The sequence below is a fragment of the Oncorhynchus masou genome, chromosome 2, assembly GCF_036934945.1.
Source record: "Oncorhynchus masou masou isolate Uvic2021 chromosome 2, UVic_Omas_1.1, whole genome shotgun sequence".
In the NCBI taxonomy this organism is placed as follows: domain Eukaryota; kingdom Metazoa; phylum Chordata; class Actinopteri; order Salmoniformes; family Salmonidae; genus Oncorhynchus; species Oncorhynchus masou.
In genome coordinates this window covers 37,554,202-37,570,225 of record NC_088213.1, presented here as the reverse complement: position 1 = coordinate 37,570,225, position 16,024 = coordinate 37,554,202, and the positions used below count along the sequence as shown (strand labels likewise).

General features: G+C 45.4%; 1 protein-coding gene across 1 annotated transcript; it reads left to right on the top strand.

Moving 5' to 3' along the window:
* Nucleotides 1-494: 494 nt before the first annotated feature.
* Nucleotides 495-15,035, top strand: LOC135504403 (trace amine-associated receptor 13c-like). The gene is made up of 3 exons (XM_064922986.1): nt 495-864; nt 11,106-11,459; nt 12,039-15,035. Exons 2-3 carry the CDS (start codon nt 11,192-11,194, stop codon nt 12,938-12,940), a joined length of 1,170 nt encoding a protein of 389 aa, XP_064779058.1. The 5' UTR covers nt 495-864; nt 11,106-11,191; the 3' UTR covers nt 12,941-15,035.
* Nucleotides 15,036-16,024: the final 989 nt, after the last annotated feature.

Below are 16,024 nucleotides of genomic sequence, written 5' to 3'. Positions count from 1 at the left end.
ATTGATGTCTACCCAATGTGGGCCTGACAGAGAAAATTGAATATTTTCAATATTTTGGCAATTGAATGTTCACAATTGTTGGCTTTGGACTTTCCATTAAAAAAGCTCTAAAATCATTTGAAAATCATTATTTCATAATGCACTTAATGTTTTTTTAAATTATCGTAACCAAAATAAAAAATGTGATTATTTTTAAAATAATTGAACCGAAACCGAATCGACCTCAAAAAACACTTATCAGTCAGCACTAGTTCCATGTAGAACCTTCTGTGGAAATGGTTCTACATAGAACCCCAAAAGGTTCTATCCGAAGAATCCTTTTAGGTTCTAGATAGCACCTTTTTTATATGAGTGTGAAGAGCGCACAAGACAGGGCATATAAGTCGCTTGGAGTGGTGAGGGACAGAAGGGGGAGGGGAACGTGGGAGGGAAAGTGTGGGGGAAAGAGACTGGGAGAGAGAAGTGGCTGCATGTGGACTGTAGCTTGCAGCTGCAATTGTGGAAGAACGAGAAAGCGTGCGCATGTGAGAGAGACTCAGAGACTACTAGATAGAGAGAGAGGGATATAGTGAGAGAGTGAGAGAGACAGACAGACAGACAGAGAGAGAAGGCTGAAGCACAGAGAGTGAAGTAAATAAAGAAAGACAGTAGTGGCGCAGTGCTTCTCTGTCTACTGTAGATGTACAATTATGATGTCTGTGGAGGCAGTGTGATACTAGGACTATACATTTGCTATCTCACCCAATTGTCTCCTATCAGCTGGATTTACTCAGAAAAGGACATCAATGACCATTGGACCATTTACTTGTTCACAATATTGCAGGGACTAAAGGTGGACTTTTAACAAGTGCAGTGACAATGCAGGTGAGATTCTCCTGATTGTTCAAACACTGTATATGTGTTCAACTGCATGTTGTACTGAAATTATAGTTTGGTTTGCTAGATTTGAATTTGAAATTAATTAATTGTGGTACATGGCATTTCTATCTGTTTATAATCGGGGAAACTGAATATCTACCAGATGCTGAGTTATGGATATTTCATATGTTATGTTTGCGATAAAATAATATTCAACAGCTTCTGTCTGAAGCTAGTTGATGTGTGGACAGAGGCTGTGCTGTTTCGTTTAATTGAGGTAATAAACTGTTACTATGCATTTACTTGTAATCTGAGATATATTTCATATGCGCTTCCAGGTAAAAAACAAAACAAAGATGTGCTTTGGAAAGTGAACTTTTATGATTGAGTGTAAGAGAACAATGACGTACTGTATCTCTGTATCGCTCTTCTTTCCCCTCTCTCATACTGTACACACAGATACAGTCACACTCACAAGATGTGTTGCTTTTGTTCAGTAAGTCCTGTGCTGCTGCAGACAGCAGGACAGTTGATGGAGTGCCGTGCTCCGGGTGGGGTGCCTGTTTGTTAGACGAATGTGATTGACACCACAGTATATTGACAGGGAGTAGAACAATGAGACTACTGTACATGGTTAACAAACACAACAAAGATCAACAGAGCAAGCGAGGAGTTATAGATCAACGGATAGCTAGATTCAGGAATAAAGCCCTGTTCACAGTGCTCCTCACACATCCTGTAACAGCAAAATAAAGTGGATTGATAGAGAAAGTAAAAGGTAGATGAGAGGTGTGAAAGAGATATGTAGTATGGGGGGGGGTCGTCAGAGATTGAGTGGACTTTGGTGAAGGGAAGAAAGGGTAAAAGGAGGAGAGGGAGTGTGAGAGAGATGAAGGAGTCACTGCTGTGTTCAAGTACAGCTAGGCCATGACAGTGAAGACAGCCCTGGCTTGGGGCGACATCGAGTAGAAATGGCCAGTCCATTATTCCAGATGAGCGTTTCCTGCTCCAGTGGGGGAGCCCTGACCTCGCCCCTAATCCAGCAGTCTTCCCCACGCCTCTCACTCAAGGACGCCGCCACGGCAATCCTCAAACAGTCAAGCATGTATCCACTGCATGCATGACAAACACAGGCCTCATGAGCCCTGTGGTCAGTCAGCCCTCCTCACCCAGCTACCAACCATGGTTTACCAAATGTTAACCACACACTTCTGCCTACCACTTAGACATTTTACTTTGCACAGACACTTGTTTATCAGTTTTAATTTGTATCAAGGGCAAGGCATTTGTTCGCTTATTGTTATACTGTTAGTGTCACGATGTACCAAGGTGGGTGGAATCAGGCACAGAGAGCAGGTTTCAGTGATTTGACAGTTTATTCTCCGATGCATAAAAGACGACGGTCAACCCAACACACAGGGTGAATAATCCAACACAGGATCATAATAGACCGGAGAATAAAACACAAGTACTCCACCAAATGACATGAAGACAAAAAAAAATCCCGCACAAAACAAGGGCGGGACAACCTACTACATATAAGGACACCTAATAAACTAAAATACACACAGGTGAAACCAATCAGACAAACCAACAGACAAACGAAAAAGGGATCGGTAGTGGCTAGTAGGACGGTGACGACGACCGCCGAGCACTGCCCGAACAGGCAGGAGAGCCAACCTCGGCGGAAGTCGTGACAGTACCCCCCCCCCCTGACGCGTGGCCCCCGCAGCGCGCCGCCACCGTCCTTGAGGACGGCCCGGAGGACGAGGTGCTGGGCGATCCGGGTGGAGGCGGTGGAAATCTATCAGGAGAGAAGGGTCCAAAATGTCCCCCACCGGAGGTGATGGGAGCAGACTCATCTGCTCCTTATGATCCCCCTGCGTTACCATGTCCAGCGGCACCGTAGCCTCCCTAATACCCCTGACCCTAATGGCCAGCTATCTAAGGAGTGCACGGGGAAAGGTAGGTCTAACGACACCAGGGGAATCCCTAGCCTTAACGCAAGCCCACGATCAATGAAATTCCCAGCTGCGCCTGAATTGACAAGTGCCTTATGCTGTAGAGAGGGGGGAAAAAAACAGGGAAAGAAGTCAACACATACACATGACAGGCAGGAAGCTCTGGGTGAGTCTGGTGCTTACTCACCTGGGGTGATCGAACAGTGCTCCAGCCTGCCCTCCCGACTCCCAGAAGAGTTCCTCCAGCACCGGTCAGACATGTGCCCTCGTCGACCACAACTGGTGCAGAGGACACTCCTCCTCCGGTCCCCCTCGAAGCCGCTCCTCCTAAATCCATAGGGATAGGGGCAGGAGGGCTGGGAAGTGGAAACGACAGGGCCTGATCCGAACGCCCGCGGGCAGCCAGCAGGTTGTCGAGACGGATAGCCAAGTCAATGAGTTCCTCCAGTGTAAATGTGGTGTCCCGACATGCCAGCTCCCTGCGGACGTCCTCCCTGAGACTGCATCTGAAATGGTCTATCAAGGCCCTGTCGTTCCATCCTGCTCCTGCGGCCAAGGTCCTGAACTCCAGAGCAAAGTCCTGTACGCTCCTCGTCTCCTGACGCAGGTGGAACAGCCGTTCACCCGCCGTCCGACCCTCTGGTGGATGGTCAAAAACAGCTCGGAATCGGCGGGTGAACTCTGTGTAATTATCCCTCGCCGAGTCCGGACCATTCCACACTGCGTTGGCCCACTCGAGGGCTCGCCCAGTCAAGCAGGAGACGAGGGCGCTCACGCTCTCCTCACGCTCTCCACGCTCGCCAGGAAATCCTGGCACCCAGACGCCGTTCCGTCATACTCCCGTGGGAGCGTCAGCCGAAGAGCCCCGGAGCCAGATGTGGTCGCAGGAACAGGAGGTGCTGAAGAAGGGGTTGCTGGAGATGAGGTGGGAAGGCCACTCCTCTCCCATCGATCCATCCTCTCCAACATTTGGTCCATGGCCGAACCAATCCGGTGAATCACGCTGGTGTGATGGAGGACCCTCTCTTCCATCGATGGGAGAGGAGACGCGGCTGCTCCTGCTGATTCCATGGAGGTGCGGGATTCTGTCACGATGTACCGAGGTGGGTGGAATCAGGCGCAGAGAGCAGGTTTCAGTGATTTGACAGTTTATTCTCTAATGCACAAAAGACGACGGTCAACCCAACACACAGGGTGAATAATCCAACACAGGATCATAATAGACCGGAGAATAAAACACAAGTACTCCACCAAATGACATGAAGACAAAAACAATCCCGCACAAAACAAGGGCGGGACAACCTACTACATATAAGGACACTAATAAACTAAAATACACACAGGTGAAACCAATCAGACAAAACCAACAGACAAACGAAAAAGGGATCGGTAGTGGCTAGTAGGACGGTGACGACGACCGCCGAGCACTGCCCGAACAGGCAGGAGAGCCAACCTCGGCAGATGTCGTGACAGTTTGTGCACACAAACACTTGCATTTCCTTGGTCTTTTGCATTGGTTAGGAGTTTGTGAGATTTGTTTTTGTTGTAAAAACTATAATATTGTGTGCATTTAGTCTGCCAGATCAGAGGCAGAAGGGATGACCAGGGATGTTCTCTTGATAAGTGCGTGAATTTTCCTGTCTTGCTAAGCATTCGAAATGTAACAAATACTTCTGGGTGTCAGGGAAAATGTATGGAGTAAAACATTTCTTTAGGAGGGTAGTGAAGTAAAAGTTAAAGTTGTCAAATATAGTACAGATACCACAAACGATGACTTAAGTAGTACTTTAAAGTATTTTTACTTGAGTACTTTACACCACTGGTTATGTGTCATTATATAAGAAAATTAAATATTGCAAGTTGAGCATCCACTTCCCATTATGACCCGTAGAGTAAATTGCTGCTCTTAGTTGAGCTATTTAGTCATGGTGATTGGTCTATAGGCATGGCTCATGATGAACAAAAAAATGCAGCCTCTCTGTCCATGTTGGATTCATTAGCTTCATTTAGCCTTTTGCACACACATATACTTCTGCATTCGAAGATTGCATGGAGAGAAAAAAAAACTTTCAATGTGCCATAAAGGTTAAGGGCGCCTGTCACGATTCCCTCCGAAGGTGGATCCTCTTCCTGTTCGGGCGGTGCTCGGCGGTCGTCGTCACCGGTCTACTAGCTGCCACCGATCCCTTTTCCCTTTTCTGTTGGTTTTGTCTTATTGGTTACACCTGTTTCTTTTTTAGGTTTTAGTTGGGCTATTGAAGCCGGTAATGCCCACCTGCTCTTTGTGCAGGCTTATTTTCCTCTGTTCATGTTTGTGGTTGTGCGTTTTTTCTTGTTTTTCTCCGGACTGGTTGGGTCCTGGTTTTGGGCCGGTCTTGTTATTGCACCTGGTGTTTTGGCGTGGCCATTTTCCTGCGCCGGAATAAAACATTGTCCTTTACTCTCTGCTTCCTGCGCCTGGCTCCGCACCCACTATGCATAGAAGTGCGTTATACAGAAGCCCACACCTACATGGAGTCAGCAGGAGCAGCGGCCACCCACCTTCCATCGATGGAGGAGCGCGTCCTCCATCATACCACCATCCTCCATCGGATTGGGTCGGCGATTGACCAAATGATGGAGAGAATGGACCGATGGGAGAGACATGGTCTCCCCACCTCGCCTCCAGCTCCTCCGACAACTCAACCCACTCCTCCGGCGGCGTCCGGCCCCATCGCACTTGCGGCTGGGTGCCAGGGATTTTTACTCCAGCTCGAGCTGTACCTGGCTTCCGTGAGGCCGACTCCCTTGAGCAACGAGAGGGTGAGCATCCTCGTCTCCTGCCTGACGGGCCGAGCCCTGGAGTGGGCCACTACCCAGAGTTCACCCACCATTTCCGGGCCATGTTCGACCACCCTCCGGAGGGCCGAGCGGCAGGTGAACGGCTGTTCCACCTTAGGCAGGAGACGAGGAGTGTGCAGGACTTTGCGCTGGAGTTCTGGACCTTGGCCGCTGGGGCTGGGTGGTATGACAGGGCCCTGATGGACCACTACCGGTGCAGCCTCCGGGAGGACGTCCGCAGGGAGCTAGCTTGTCGGGACATCACTCTCTCCCTCGATGAACTCATAAACATGTCGATCCGGCTAGACAATCTGCTAGCTGCCCGCGGGCGTTCAAAAAGGGTCCTGTCAGTTCCACCTCCTGGCCCTCCCGCTCCCATACCTATGGAGTTAGGGGGGGCCAAATCGATGGGTACCGGAGGAGGAGGCTCCTCCTGCACCAGCTGTGGTCGGAGGGGACACACTTCCGACCGGTGCTGGAGGAGCCCGTCTGGGAGTCGAGAGGGTAGGCAGAACACTTCCTGGTCACCCCAGGTGAGTCAGCACCTAACTCACCAGAGCTCCCTGTTGGTCACATGTTTGTATATTTTTTTTCCTGAGTTTTCTCCCTCTTCCCAGCATAAGGAGCTAGTTGATTCAGGTGCAGCTGGGAACTTTATGGATCGAGGACTCGCCCGTAAGCTGGGGATTCCACTGGTGCCGATAGATCCACCCTTCCCCGTGCACTCCTTAGATAGCCGACCATTAGGGTCAGGGCTGGTCAGGGAGGCCACGGTTCCACTGGACATGGTAACGCAGGGGGATCATAGGGAGCGGATTAGTCTCTTCCTTATCGATTCACCTGTGTTTCCAGTGGTGCTGGGTGATCCCTGGCTGGCCAGTCACAATCCTAGGATTTCATGGAAACAGGGGGCTCTCAAGGGGGGGTTAGAGGAGTGTTCAGGTAGGTGTATGGGAGTTACCATCGGTGCCACGTCGGTGGAAAGTCCAGACCAGGTTTCCACTGTGCGCATTCCCTCTGAGTATGCCGATTTGGCTATCGCCTTCTGTAGAAAGAGGGCAACCAAATTACCACCTCATCGACAGGGGGATTGCACGATAAACCTCCAGGTAAACGCTGCACTTCCCAGGAGTCACGTGTACCCATTGTCACAGTAGGAGACGTTGGCTTTGGAGACATATGTCACGGAAGCTCTGGGACAGGGGTACATTCGGCCCTCCATGTCACCCGTCTCCTCAAGTTTATTTTTTGTGGAAAAAAAGGAGGGAGGTCTGCGTCCGTGCATTGATTATCGAGGTCTCAATGCCATCACAGTGGGGTTTAGTTACCCGCTACCTCTCATCGCGGTGGAATCATTTCACGGAGTGCGTTTTTTCACGAAACTGGACCTCAGGAGCGCGTATAATCTGTTGCGTATTCGGGATGGAGACGAGTGGAGAACCGCATTGAGTACCACATCTGGCCGTTATGAGTACCTCGTCATGCCGTATGGGTTAAAGAATGCTCCAGCCGTCTTTCAATCCTTTGTAGACGAGATTCTCAGGGACCTGCACGGGCAGGGTGTGGTGGTGTATATTGATGATATCCTGATCTATTCCGCCATACGTGCCGCGCATGTGTCTCTGGTGCACAAGGTACTTGGGTGACTGCTGGAGCATGACCTGTACGTTAAGGCTGAGAAATGTGTGTTCTCCAAATGAGCCGTCTCCTTCCTGGGTTATCGCATTTCCACCTCGGGGGTGGTGATGGTGTGTGTCCCAGTTAAGGCCGTGCGTAATTGGCCGACTCCGACCACGGTAAAGGAGGTGCAGCGGTTTTTAGGGTTTGCCAATTTACTACTGGAGGTTTATCCGGGATTTTGGCCAGGTGGCGGCTCCCATTACTTCACTGCTGAAGGGGGAGGTGGCGCGTTTACGGTGGTCGGCAGAGGCGGACAGAGCTTTCAATCGTTTGAAGGCGCTGTTTACTAATGCTCCCATGTTGGTACATCCGGACCCCTCTTTGGCGTTCATAGTAGAGGTGGACGCGTCCGAGGCTGGGGTTGGAGCCATGCTATCACAGCGCTCGGTCACACCACCGAAGCTCCGCCCCTTCGCTTTCTTTTCGAAGAAGCTCGGTCTGGTGGAGCGAAACTATGATGTGGGGGACCGGGAGTTGTTAGCTGTGGTAAAGGCCCTGAAGGTGTGGAGACACTGGCTAGAGGGGGCCAAGCACCCTTTCCTCATCTGGACTGACCACCGTAATCTGGAGTACATCCGGGCAGCGAGGAGACGTATAGACCAGGTTCCCTCAACACGAAGGCCGACGCGCTGTCCCGTCTCTATGACACAGAGGATCGGCCCATGGATCCTACTCCCAACCCTCCAGCTTCAAGGCTGGTGGCACCGGTGGTATGGGAGGTGGAACCTGCACCTAGCTTTTAGTTGGGCTATTTAAGCCGGTAAACCCCGCCTGCTCTTTGTGCGGGCTTATTTTCTTCTGTTCATGTTTGTGGTTGTGCGTTTTTCTTGTTTTTCTCTGGACTGGTTGGGTCCTGGTTTTGGGCCAGTCTTGTTATTGCGCCTGGTGTTTTGGCGTGACCATTTTCCTGCGCCGGAAATAAAACATTGTCCTTTACCCTCTGCTTCCTGCACCTGACTCAGCACCCACAACGCATAGAAGTGTGTTACAGCTCCATTATTCTGTGTATATTATCTTAAACATATGGCACTCATCCTCGATGTTAATAAAGTGGATGTAATTAGCTTAAAGAATATTGTCAGTCCCTAGAGAACCCTTGATCTGTGTCCCTAACGTAAGATGATGTGGGAATGCTGCTGTCTGAGGAGCTGCAGCTGCAGCCAATATTAACTGGGCTGGGCTATTTTTACAGTCGGACTCACAATGTTCTTTAACACATTTCCACATTCACATTTTTTATTGTTGTTCTGTCCGTGTTCCCTCCAATTGCCTATTTCTTGCTAGATGTCTGTCTCTCTTGATATCTTCATGCACAGCAGTCAAGGGTATATTGTGTAGGAGATTGAAAGGGAAAGGTATGTAGTTGTCAGCTGAAACCAAAATGTGGTTCTGAACATTGAGTACTCTTCGACTATTAGTTTCAAAGAAAAGCATAAAATGTTACGCAATAACAAGATTTAGAAGGAACATTTAACATTCCATCTTACCTCACACAATAGGTACCTCTGAAAGGTAGAATGTTTTATACTAATGCAAGTGCAAAGAAGAAGAGATTTTGTTTAACAAGTAATATTTAAAGAAATGTATAAAAATTATTGCCACCCCTGTTTTAATACTCTAGCACGCTCCCCTTGCGAGGATAAGAACACAGCCTTTAAACATTTTTTATGATGATTGTAGAACATGTTGGGAGGGATCTTATACCATTCCTCCATTCAGAATATTTCCAGATCCTTGATATAATTTGTCTGCCCTTGTGGACTGCCCTCTTCAATTCAAACCACAGGTGCAACTCAATATTAAGTAGGTTTTCCTAATGTTTGGTAGACTCAGTGTGTATGTATAACTTCTTTTTTTATGAATACTGCTAACAACTACAGAATAAACACATTTTGGCCAAGGGATCCGTGGAATAAGTTTCGAGGGTGTAATACAATACAATGTCATATTATTAATTTACAATTTTTCACTGATGAATTTGATATCACAAAAAAGTTTGAGAACCCCTGGGCTAGGGGTTAGGGGTTAAGGTCAGGGTTAGGGAAGAGTTAGCTAGCATGCTAAGTAGTTGCAAAGTAGCTAAAAAGTAGTAAGTAGTTGCATAGTACATTTTTAAACAAAAATAAGTAACCATCCTTTTTCATTTTCACATATAGCAAGCAAAGTGTTTGTGTTGTCCAATCAACATCAGTAGTAGCTGAGTCAGACAGACAATACAGTTTTCATGCATCTAATTAGCCTATTTCTCAGTGTGGCAACCTGCCTCGGGCTATCAAGTTAAAAAAATGTTAGGTGAATCAGGTCGGACTCAGATGGAGAGTGAGTGAGTTGTTCAAGATGGATAAACAAAGGCAAGACTAATTGGTGCACAAATACGCCGCAAAAAGCTTTATCTGATCAAGCTCAAATTACAGACAATAACCACGTCAGCAAAGCTACCACCTTGTCCTCAATTAATTTTTTTATAGTACTTCTGATATTTATTACTGCACGTCATATTCTCATGCTCCCGAGTGGCGCAGCAGTCTAAAGCACTGCATCTCAGTGCAAGAGGCATCACTACAGTCCCTGGTGCGAATCCAGGCTGTATCACATCCGGCCGTGATTGGGAGCAAATATTGGCCTAGTGTCATCCGGGTTTGGCCAGGGGTAGGCCATCATTGTCAATAAGAATTTGTTCTTAACTGACTTGCCTAGTTAAATAAAGGTTAAATAAAAAATACAAATAAATAATATATATATATATATTCTATGCACATCACAATGCTTGATTTTAGGGGATTTGTGAGATACATTGTTTTGTTTCACTGCAATATACAGTCAGATCCAAAATTAAAGACTTTATAAAATAACAGCCTGGTCTCAAAGACTAGACTAACTTAGGAAATGTAAATTTGTGCGTAGCGCAGTTTCTCTGGACCCCCAGAAAAGTCGGATTTTTCGCCCCTCATATCAGATTATGTGGTGCTAGTGCTTAAAGTATCCAATAGCTTTGCTTGAATTGATATGTTTATTTTTATTTGGTCGTCATTTTCTCATGTTAAGTCAAAAATAAACACCATACAAAAACCTATGGGGTACACTGTGTACTTACAATGATTTGGGAAGTATACAGTATATGTAATTTCCTTTGAATACATCATGATTGCCCATTTTGTAGTATATTCAATATCTCAAAAGCAAGCCATTTTCTTTATTGCTGTATAATAATAGAGGTTGTTCGTTGATGGGGATTTGTGAGGTGTCGTTAGCAGTGCCCTTCTGCAGAACATACTGTATAGGTAACTGCCAAAATAAAGAAAACACCAACATAAAATGTCTTAATAGGGCCACCATGAGTCTCCAGAACAGCTTCAACGAGGCTTGGCATAGATTCTTCAAGTGTCTGGGACTCTTGGAGGGATGCAACACCATTCTTCCATGAGAAAATCAATCATTTGGGGTGTTGTTGATGGTGGTAGAAAACGCTGCCTCAGGCACTGTTCCAGAATCTCCCATAAGTGTTTAACTGGGTTGACATCTGGTGACTGAGACACACAAACCAGTGTGGAAGCATCTGCATTCAATACATTTTGTATCCCTCATTGACTCAAGTGTTTCCTTTATTTTGGCAGTTACCTGTAGGTCATTTTAGGAAACGTATAGCTAGATAACACAGTAGGTGATGTGAGTGTTTATCATGCAAATCAACTCTGTATGGTGTGTTTAATAGCAGTGTTTGTAGTTTTCCTTTGGACAGGTTTGATGGTTTACCTTGGTTTATGATGTTCCTGCTTGTTTCTCCAGGAGCATCTCTCAGTCCAGCACATGGGCGCCAGGAGCACAAAGTTCTCCTAGTAGTGAGGTTTGTCCTGGGCCTCGTCCAGACTACCATGCCTGACCTCCTAGCCAACCTGAGTGTTCCATGGGGCACACAGGCGATTGTGAGCCCCAACCTGACAACAGCTGCCCTGGTTGTGCCGGGGTCAGACAAGACTCTGGCCCCCTTCTGCACCTTCTGCTGCTGTGGCCTGCTGAACCGTACCCTGGCTGTGGTGTTTATGGTCAGTCTGGCCTTCGCCATAGTGGTGGGCAACGTGGTCACGCTCACCGTCTTCATGCAGACAAGACAGGTCCGTACACCACAGGGATACCTCAAAGGTAAACAAACAAATTCACTGATTCAAACTTGGAAGAACAACCTTTGGTGTTTTGGACACTGAAAGGTGAAATTCAAAGTCTGGTTTAATGGTCTGGAGTTGTTCTAAGATTTCTAGAGTCACATGTTTGTTTATGTTGCCTGCTGGTTACATTGAACTTTTTAGCAGACACTCTTACCCAGAGTGACTTTCAGAGCAATTATGGTTAAGTGCCTTGCTCAAGCGCACATCGATAAATTTTTCACCTAGTCAGCTCGGGGATTCGAACCATAGACTTTTCCGTTACTGGCCCAATGCGCTTAACTGCTAGGCTACCTGCCACCCTGCGTTATTTATATTGGCAGGATTAATTAAGGCAGTCGGTGCTTGTTGATTAGCAGAGAACTAAATCAATTTTCAATACTGTTCAGTTACAATCAGGGATTCCTTTGTGCATTGCCTCAAAAGCAGCGAAACCATTTCCACACAGACTGTAGATTTGTTTCCCATGGAATTAAATGTAAAATCAGCTTATAGAACACAGGGATTTGTACCTTACGTGGTTGAGTGTGAACTGTGAATGACCTTTCTCTCCTGACAGTCTCTCTGGCCATAGCAGACATGATGGTTGGAGTGGTGGTTGTTCCTTTCTCTGTCTACACTGAGATCTCTCTGATGGTGACCAGTTCCCCTCCTGTCTGGTACCAGGGGGGCACTGACCCCTCCATGGGGGGCCTGGTGGGCCCCTGGCAGCCCTGCATGCTGATTGGTCCAGTCTTCGCCGGCTGTACATTTGTCTCCATCAGTACTATTTTCCTGATGACGGTAGAGCGCTGTGTGGCCATCTTATGGCCCCTTCATAAGGATCACCTGGTGACACGGAGACGTACCCTGTTTCTCATCCTCTTCTCCTGGGCAGGCAGTTTCCTCCTGGCCCTGGCCCCCCTCATCCTTAGCAACAACTTCACACTGGAGTACAGTGAGTGCAGCCGGATGTGTAACTACGTCCCCCTGTGGGATGGAGTCACGCTGCCCTCTGACGCCAACATCCTCCTGCTGTTCCCTGTGTTTGACTTCACGCTGCTGGGCGGCACCCTGGTATTCAACATTCTGTCCTTCACCAGCATTCGCCACTACACACGCAAACGTAAGCTCATGTCAGAGGGGAATGTAGGGGTCGAGGGAGGGGGAGGCGGCTGCCAACATAGACCCTCCTTCTCTGACATCAAGGCTGCCAAGACAATCAGCATTCTGACGTTTGCCTTCACGGCTTCCTTCACCCCCATCGCTGTGTTTGTGCTGGGCAACGTGGTGGGCTTCACCTGGTGCAACTTCTCCTTTGTAGCCTTCTGGATCCTGACTGGGAACAGCTGCTGTAATGTGATAATATACAGCGTGAGAGACCAGCGCTTCAAGAAAGGAGTGACTCTGCTTTTTCAGAGGGAGCACTCACCTTCCCATGGGGAGAAAGGCGGAGCTACACCACCCCCACCTACCTTGTGACTACACCCCAAACCTCACCTCCTCTATTTTGAAAAGACAACCAGTGCCCTTTCTTTTAACTTTACTATGGAGAGAGGGATTTAATCTGCATTTAACTTCAGGTAAAACAACAACAACAAAAAATACACAATTATGGAAAATGAATTGTTTCCATTTTTTTTCACTGTGTTTAAATAATGAAACATAACTGTAGCTAACCTATGCGGTATCTAGTAGTTGCCAGTTATTTCCAGCATCATTTAAATCATATGACTCAAGCTGTCTCATTGGACTAGGTGAGATATCTGTGGGGGATATCTTAATAACATGCACTTTATCATAGAGTTGTAAGTAATGTATGGTTTTCATTTGTTTTGTGACATGTTTTGTGACTATCCAGACATGTGTTCATTTTGCACAATTTTCTCTATAATAGCTTTTATTTGGGCTATAATACCATTATATTCATGAGGATGGCCTAATCAAATGTGAGTGAATGAAATGAATCTAAATGAAGAGTGATGTTGATTTTTTATAAAGTTATGGGCAAATCCCCGGGTCCATGATCTGTACAACACAGAAATGCATAATTATGAATATGAATGTCATTCTCTTCAAGGTAATGTATCCTGAATAGGTTCACAAAGGTTTACATATGCAATATCCTCTTTTGCATATTCATGTATTATTCTACACACTGGATATTATTTTAATTAGCTCCGCCCCCAAACAAGACCAAATGAAATCTGAACCAATCACAGAAGTCTTTGTTTCACAAGTTTAGACATCAAAGTACAGCAGAGCACAGTAGAGTACAATACAGCACAGTAGAGTACAATACAGCACAGTAGAGTACAATACAGAACAGTAGAGTACAATACAACACAGTAGAGTACAATACAGCACAGTAGAGTACAATACAGCACAGTAGAGTACAATACAACACAGTAGTGTAGAAATCAGTACAGTAGAGTTCTGTACAGTACAGTACATTATAGTGTACTCAACTGTAGTGTGCCCTACTATGTACTAAACTCTACTCTACTGTACAGTACTGTATTAAACTATACTCTACTTTTCTGTACTGTGCTGTGTACTGTGCTGTGCTGTCCAAACTTGTGAACCAAACTGTGATTTGTGACTACTATTTCAAGGCACAAGGCAATGTTTCATAAACTTACAGAAAGCAGAAACATTTCTCCAAAGCGAAATATGTGTTGATATTAGTTGGCAGGGGTCATTTCTTCAACATTATTGTGTTTTGATGTATTTCTGATACCATTTTAAGACTTTTTCTGGTAGTTTTCAAAGACCCCTTTTCCAGAAATTCAAAGCACTTGCTTGTTCCTAATTTCTAAGATGGAAAATGGTTAAAAAATATATATAGACTCTTAGCTTTCATTTGACACCCAGTTTGACGTGCTCCTATGACCTTTACATCTTGTTGTTCATGGGTCCTTTTACATGAAAATGACCTTATTCATCTCATGGATGCCAGTGTACACAAGGGAAAATGTATCTGAATGGTACAACAAGCAAAAATGAATACGAAACATAAATGAAACATTTATAAATTCACTGAAATAGACATAACGATTCAGATGCCTTATCTTATGTTTTGAGGGTGAATGACCCACAAAGACCAAATCCTCTGTTTAATCTGTTCTGTTTCGCGGCTGTAAAGTTACACCATTAGAGGGGCTACATTTACCTCTGAGTATTCTCATACCATTATATGTTGTTTATAAGATTATTATTATTATTCAAGGAAAAACATGCTCCAGATATTTACAGCACTTATACAATGTTGATCGAATAAATGCTAATCAATTTATTTAAATTCAAATAATATCTAACTCGAAATTACATGACTAAAGTAAACATTTTGTAGCATTTTCAATAAACATCACTCAAAGAAATCAGGATAACATCCATATGATCTGTACTAAATAGCTGTTTGGTACATTTTGTCACAGTGACGATGATATTTTAGGAAAATAAAATATCTGTTTTGAAATATTTTACAAGCTTAGAGACTTTGGTTTATGTACAATGTGAACATTGCTGTGTCAATATTGAAGCACTGTACAGAACTTCATCAGTATTGCATTATTCATCAGATGACGTCAGATTTAGTCATAAACGCATTTGGAAACACTTGATTTGTGAGTTTTTAATGGTGTTCACTCATGAGAGTAATGTGTTCAGACAGTACTAAATGTCTTTCAGACCTCTGCTCTAAAATTCACCGCTTCAGCAGTTACACAAAGCTACACTAGAACCAACCCTTTTCATCTTTTGGCCCCATCAGGATCCAACTTCCTTCCATTTGAGAAATGTTAGTGGAGAAGAGAACAAACGCCCTGCTAGCTGTGGTCAACAAGCCACTGGATGACTCAGGAGTCCTGATAATGTCTACAATGTGATCTCTCACACAAATCCTCATGTCATAGTTTACAAATGTGGCATAAAAAAAGGATTTAAAAAATATATATATACAATAGATTTTTATCTACTATCACTATTTATGTATGACCATGCCATCTTCCTGACAACAGATCACCAAATGGTAGACCTAGTAAATGGTAGACCTAGTAAATGGTAGACCTAGTAAATGGTAGACCTAGTAAATGGTAGACCTAGTAAATGGTAGACCTAGTAAATGGTAGACCTAGTAAATGGTAGACCTAGTAAATGATAGACCTAGTAAATGGTAGACCTAGTAAATGGTAGACCTAGTAAATGGTAGACCTAGTAAATGGTAGACCTAGTAAATGGTAGACCTAGTAAATGGTAGACCTAGTAAATGGTAGACCTAGTAAATGGTAGACCTAGTAAATGGTAGACCTAGTAAATGGTAGACCTAGTAAATGGTAGACCTAGTAAATGGTAGACCTAGTAAATGTGCATATAATCAGGAAGCTACTCCTCACTCCCATGTGCTGGCCTCACAAACTATGTCAGCAACAGGGTTATTATGGCGACAAAATGATTGTATATATATTTGTTTTCCTTTATTTAACAAGGCACGCCAGTTAAGAGCAAATTCTTATTTACAATGACAGCCTACCACGGTCCCCTAACCCGGACAACGCTGGGCCAATT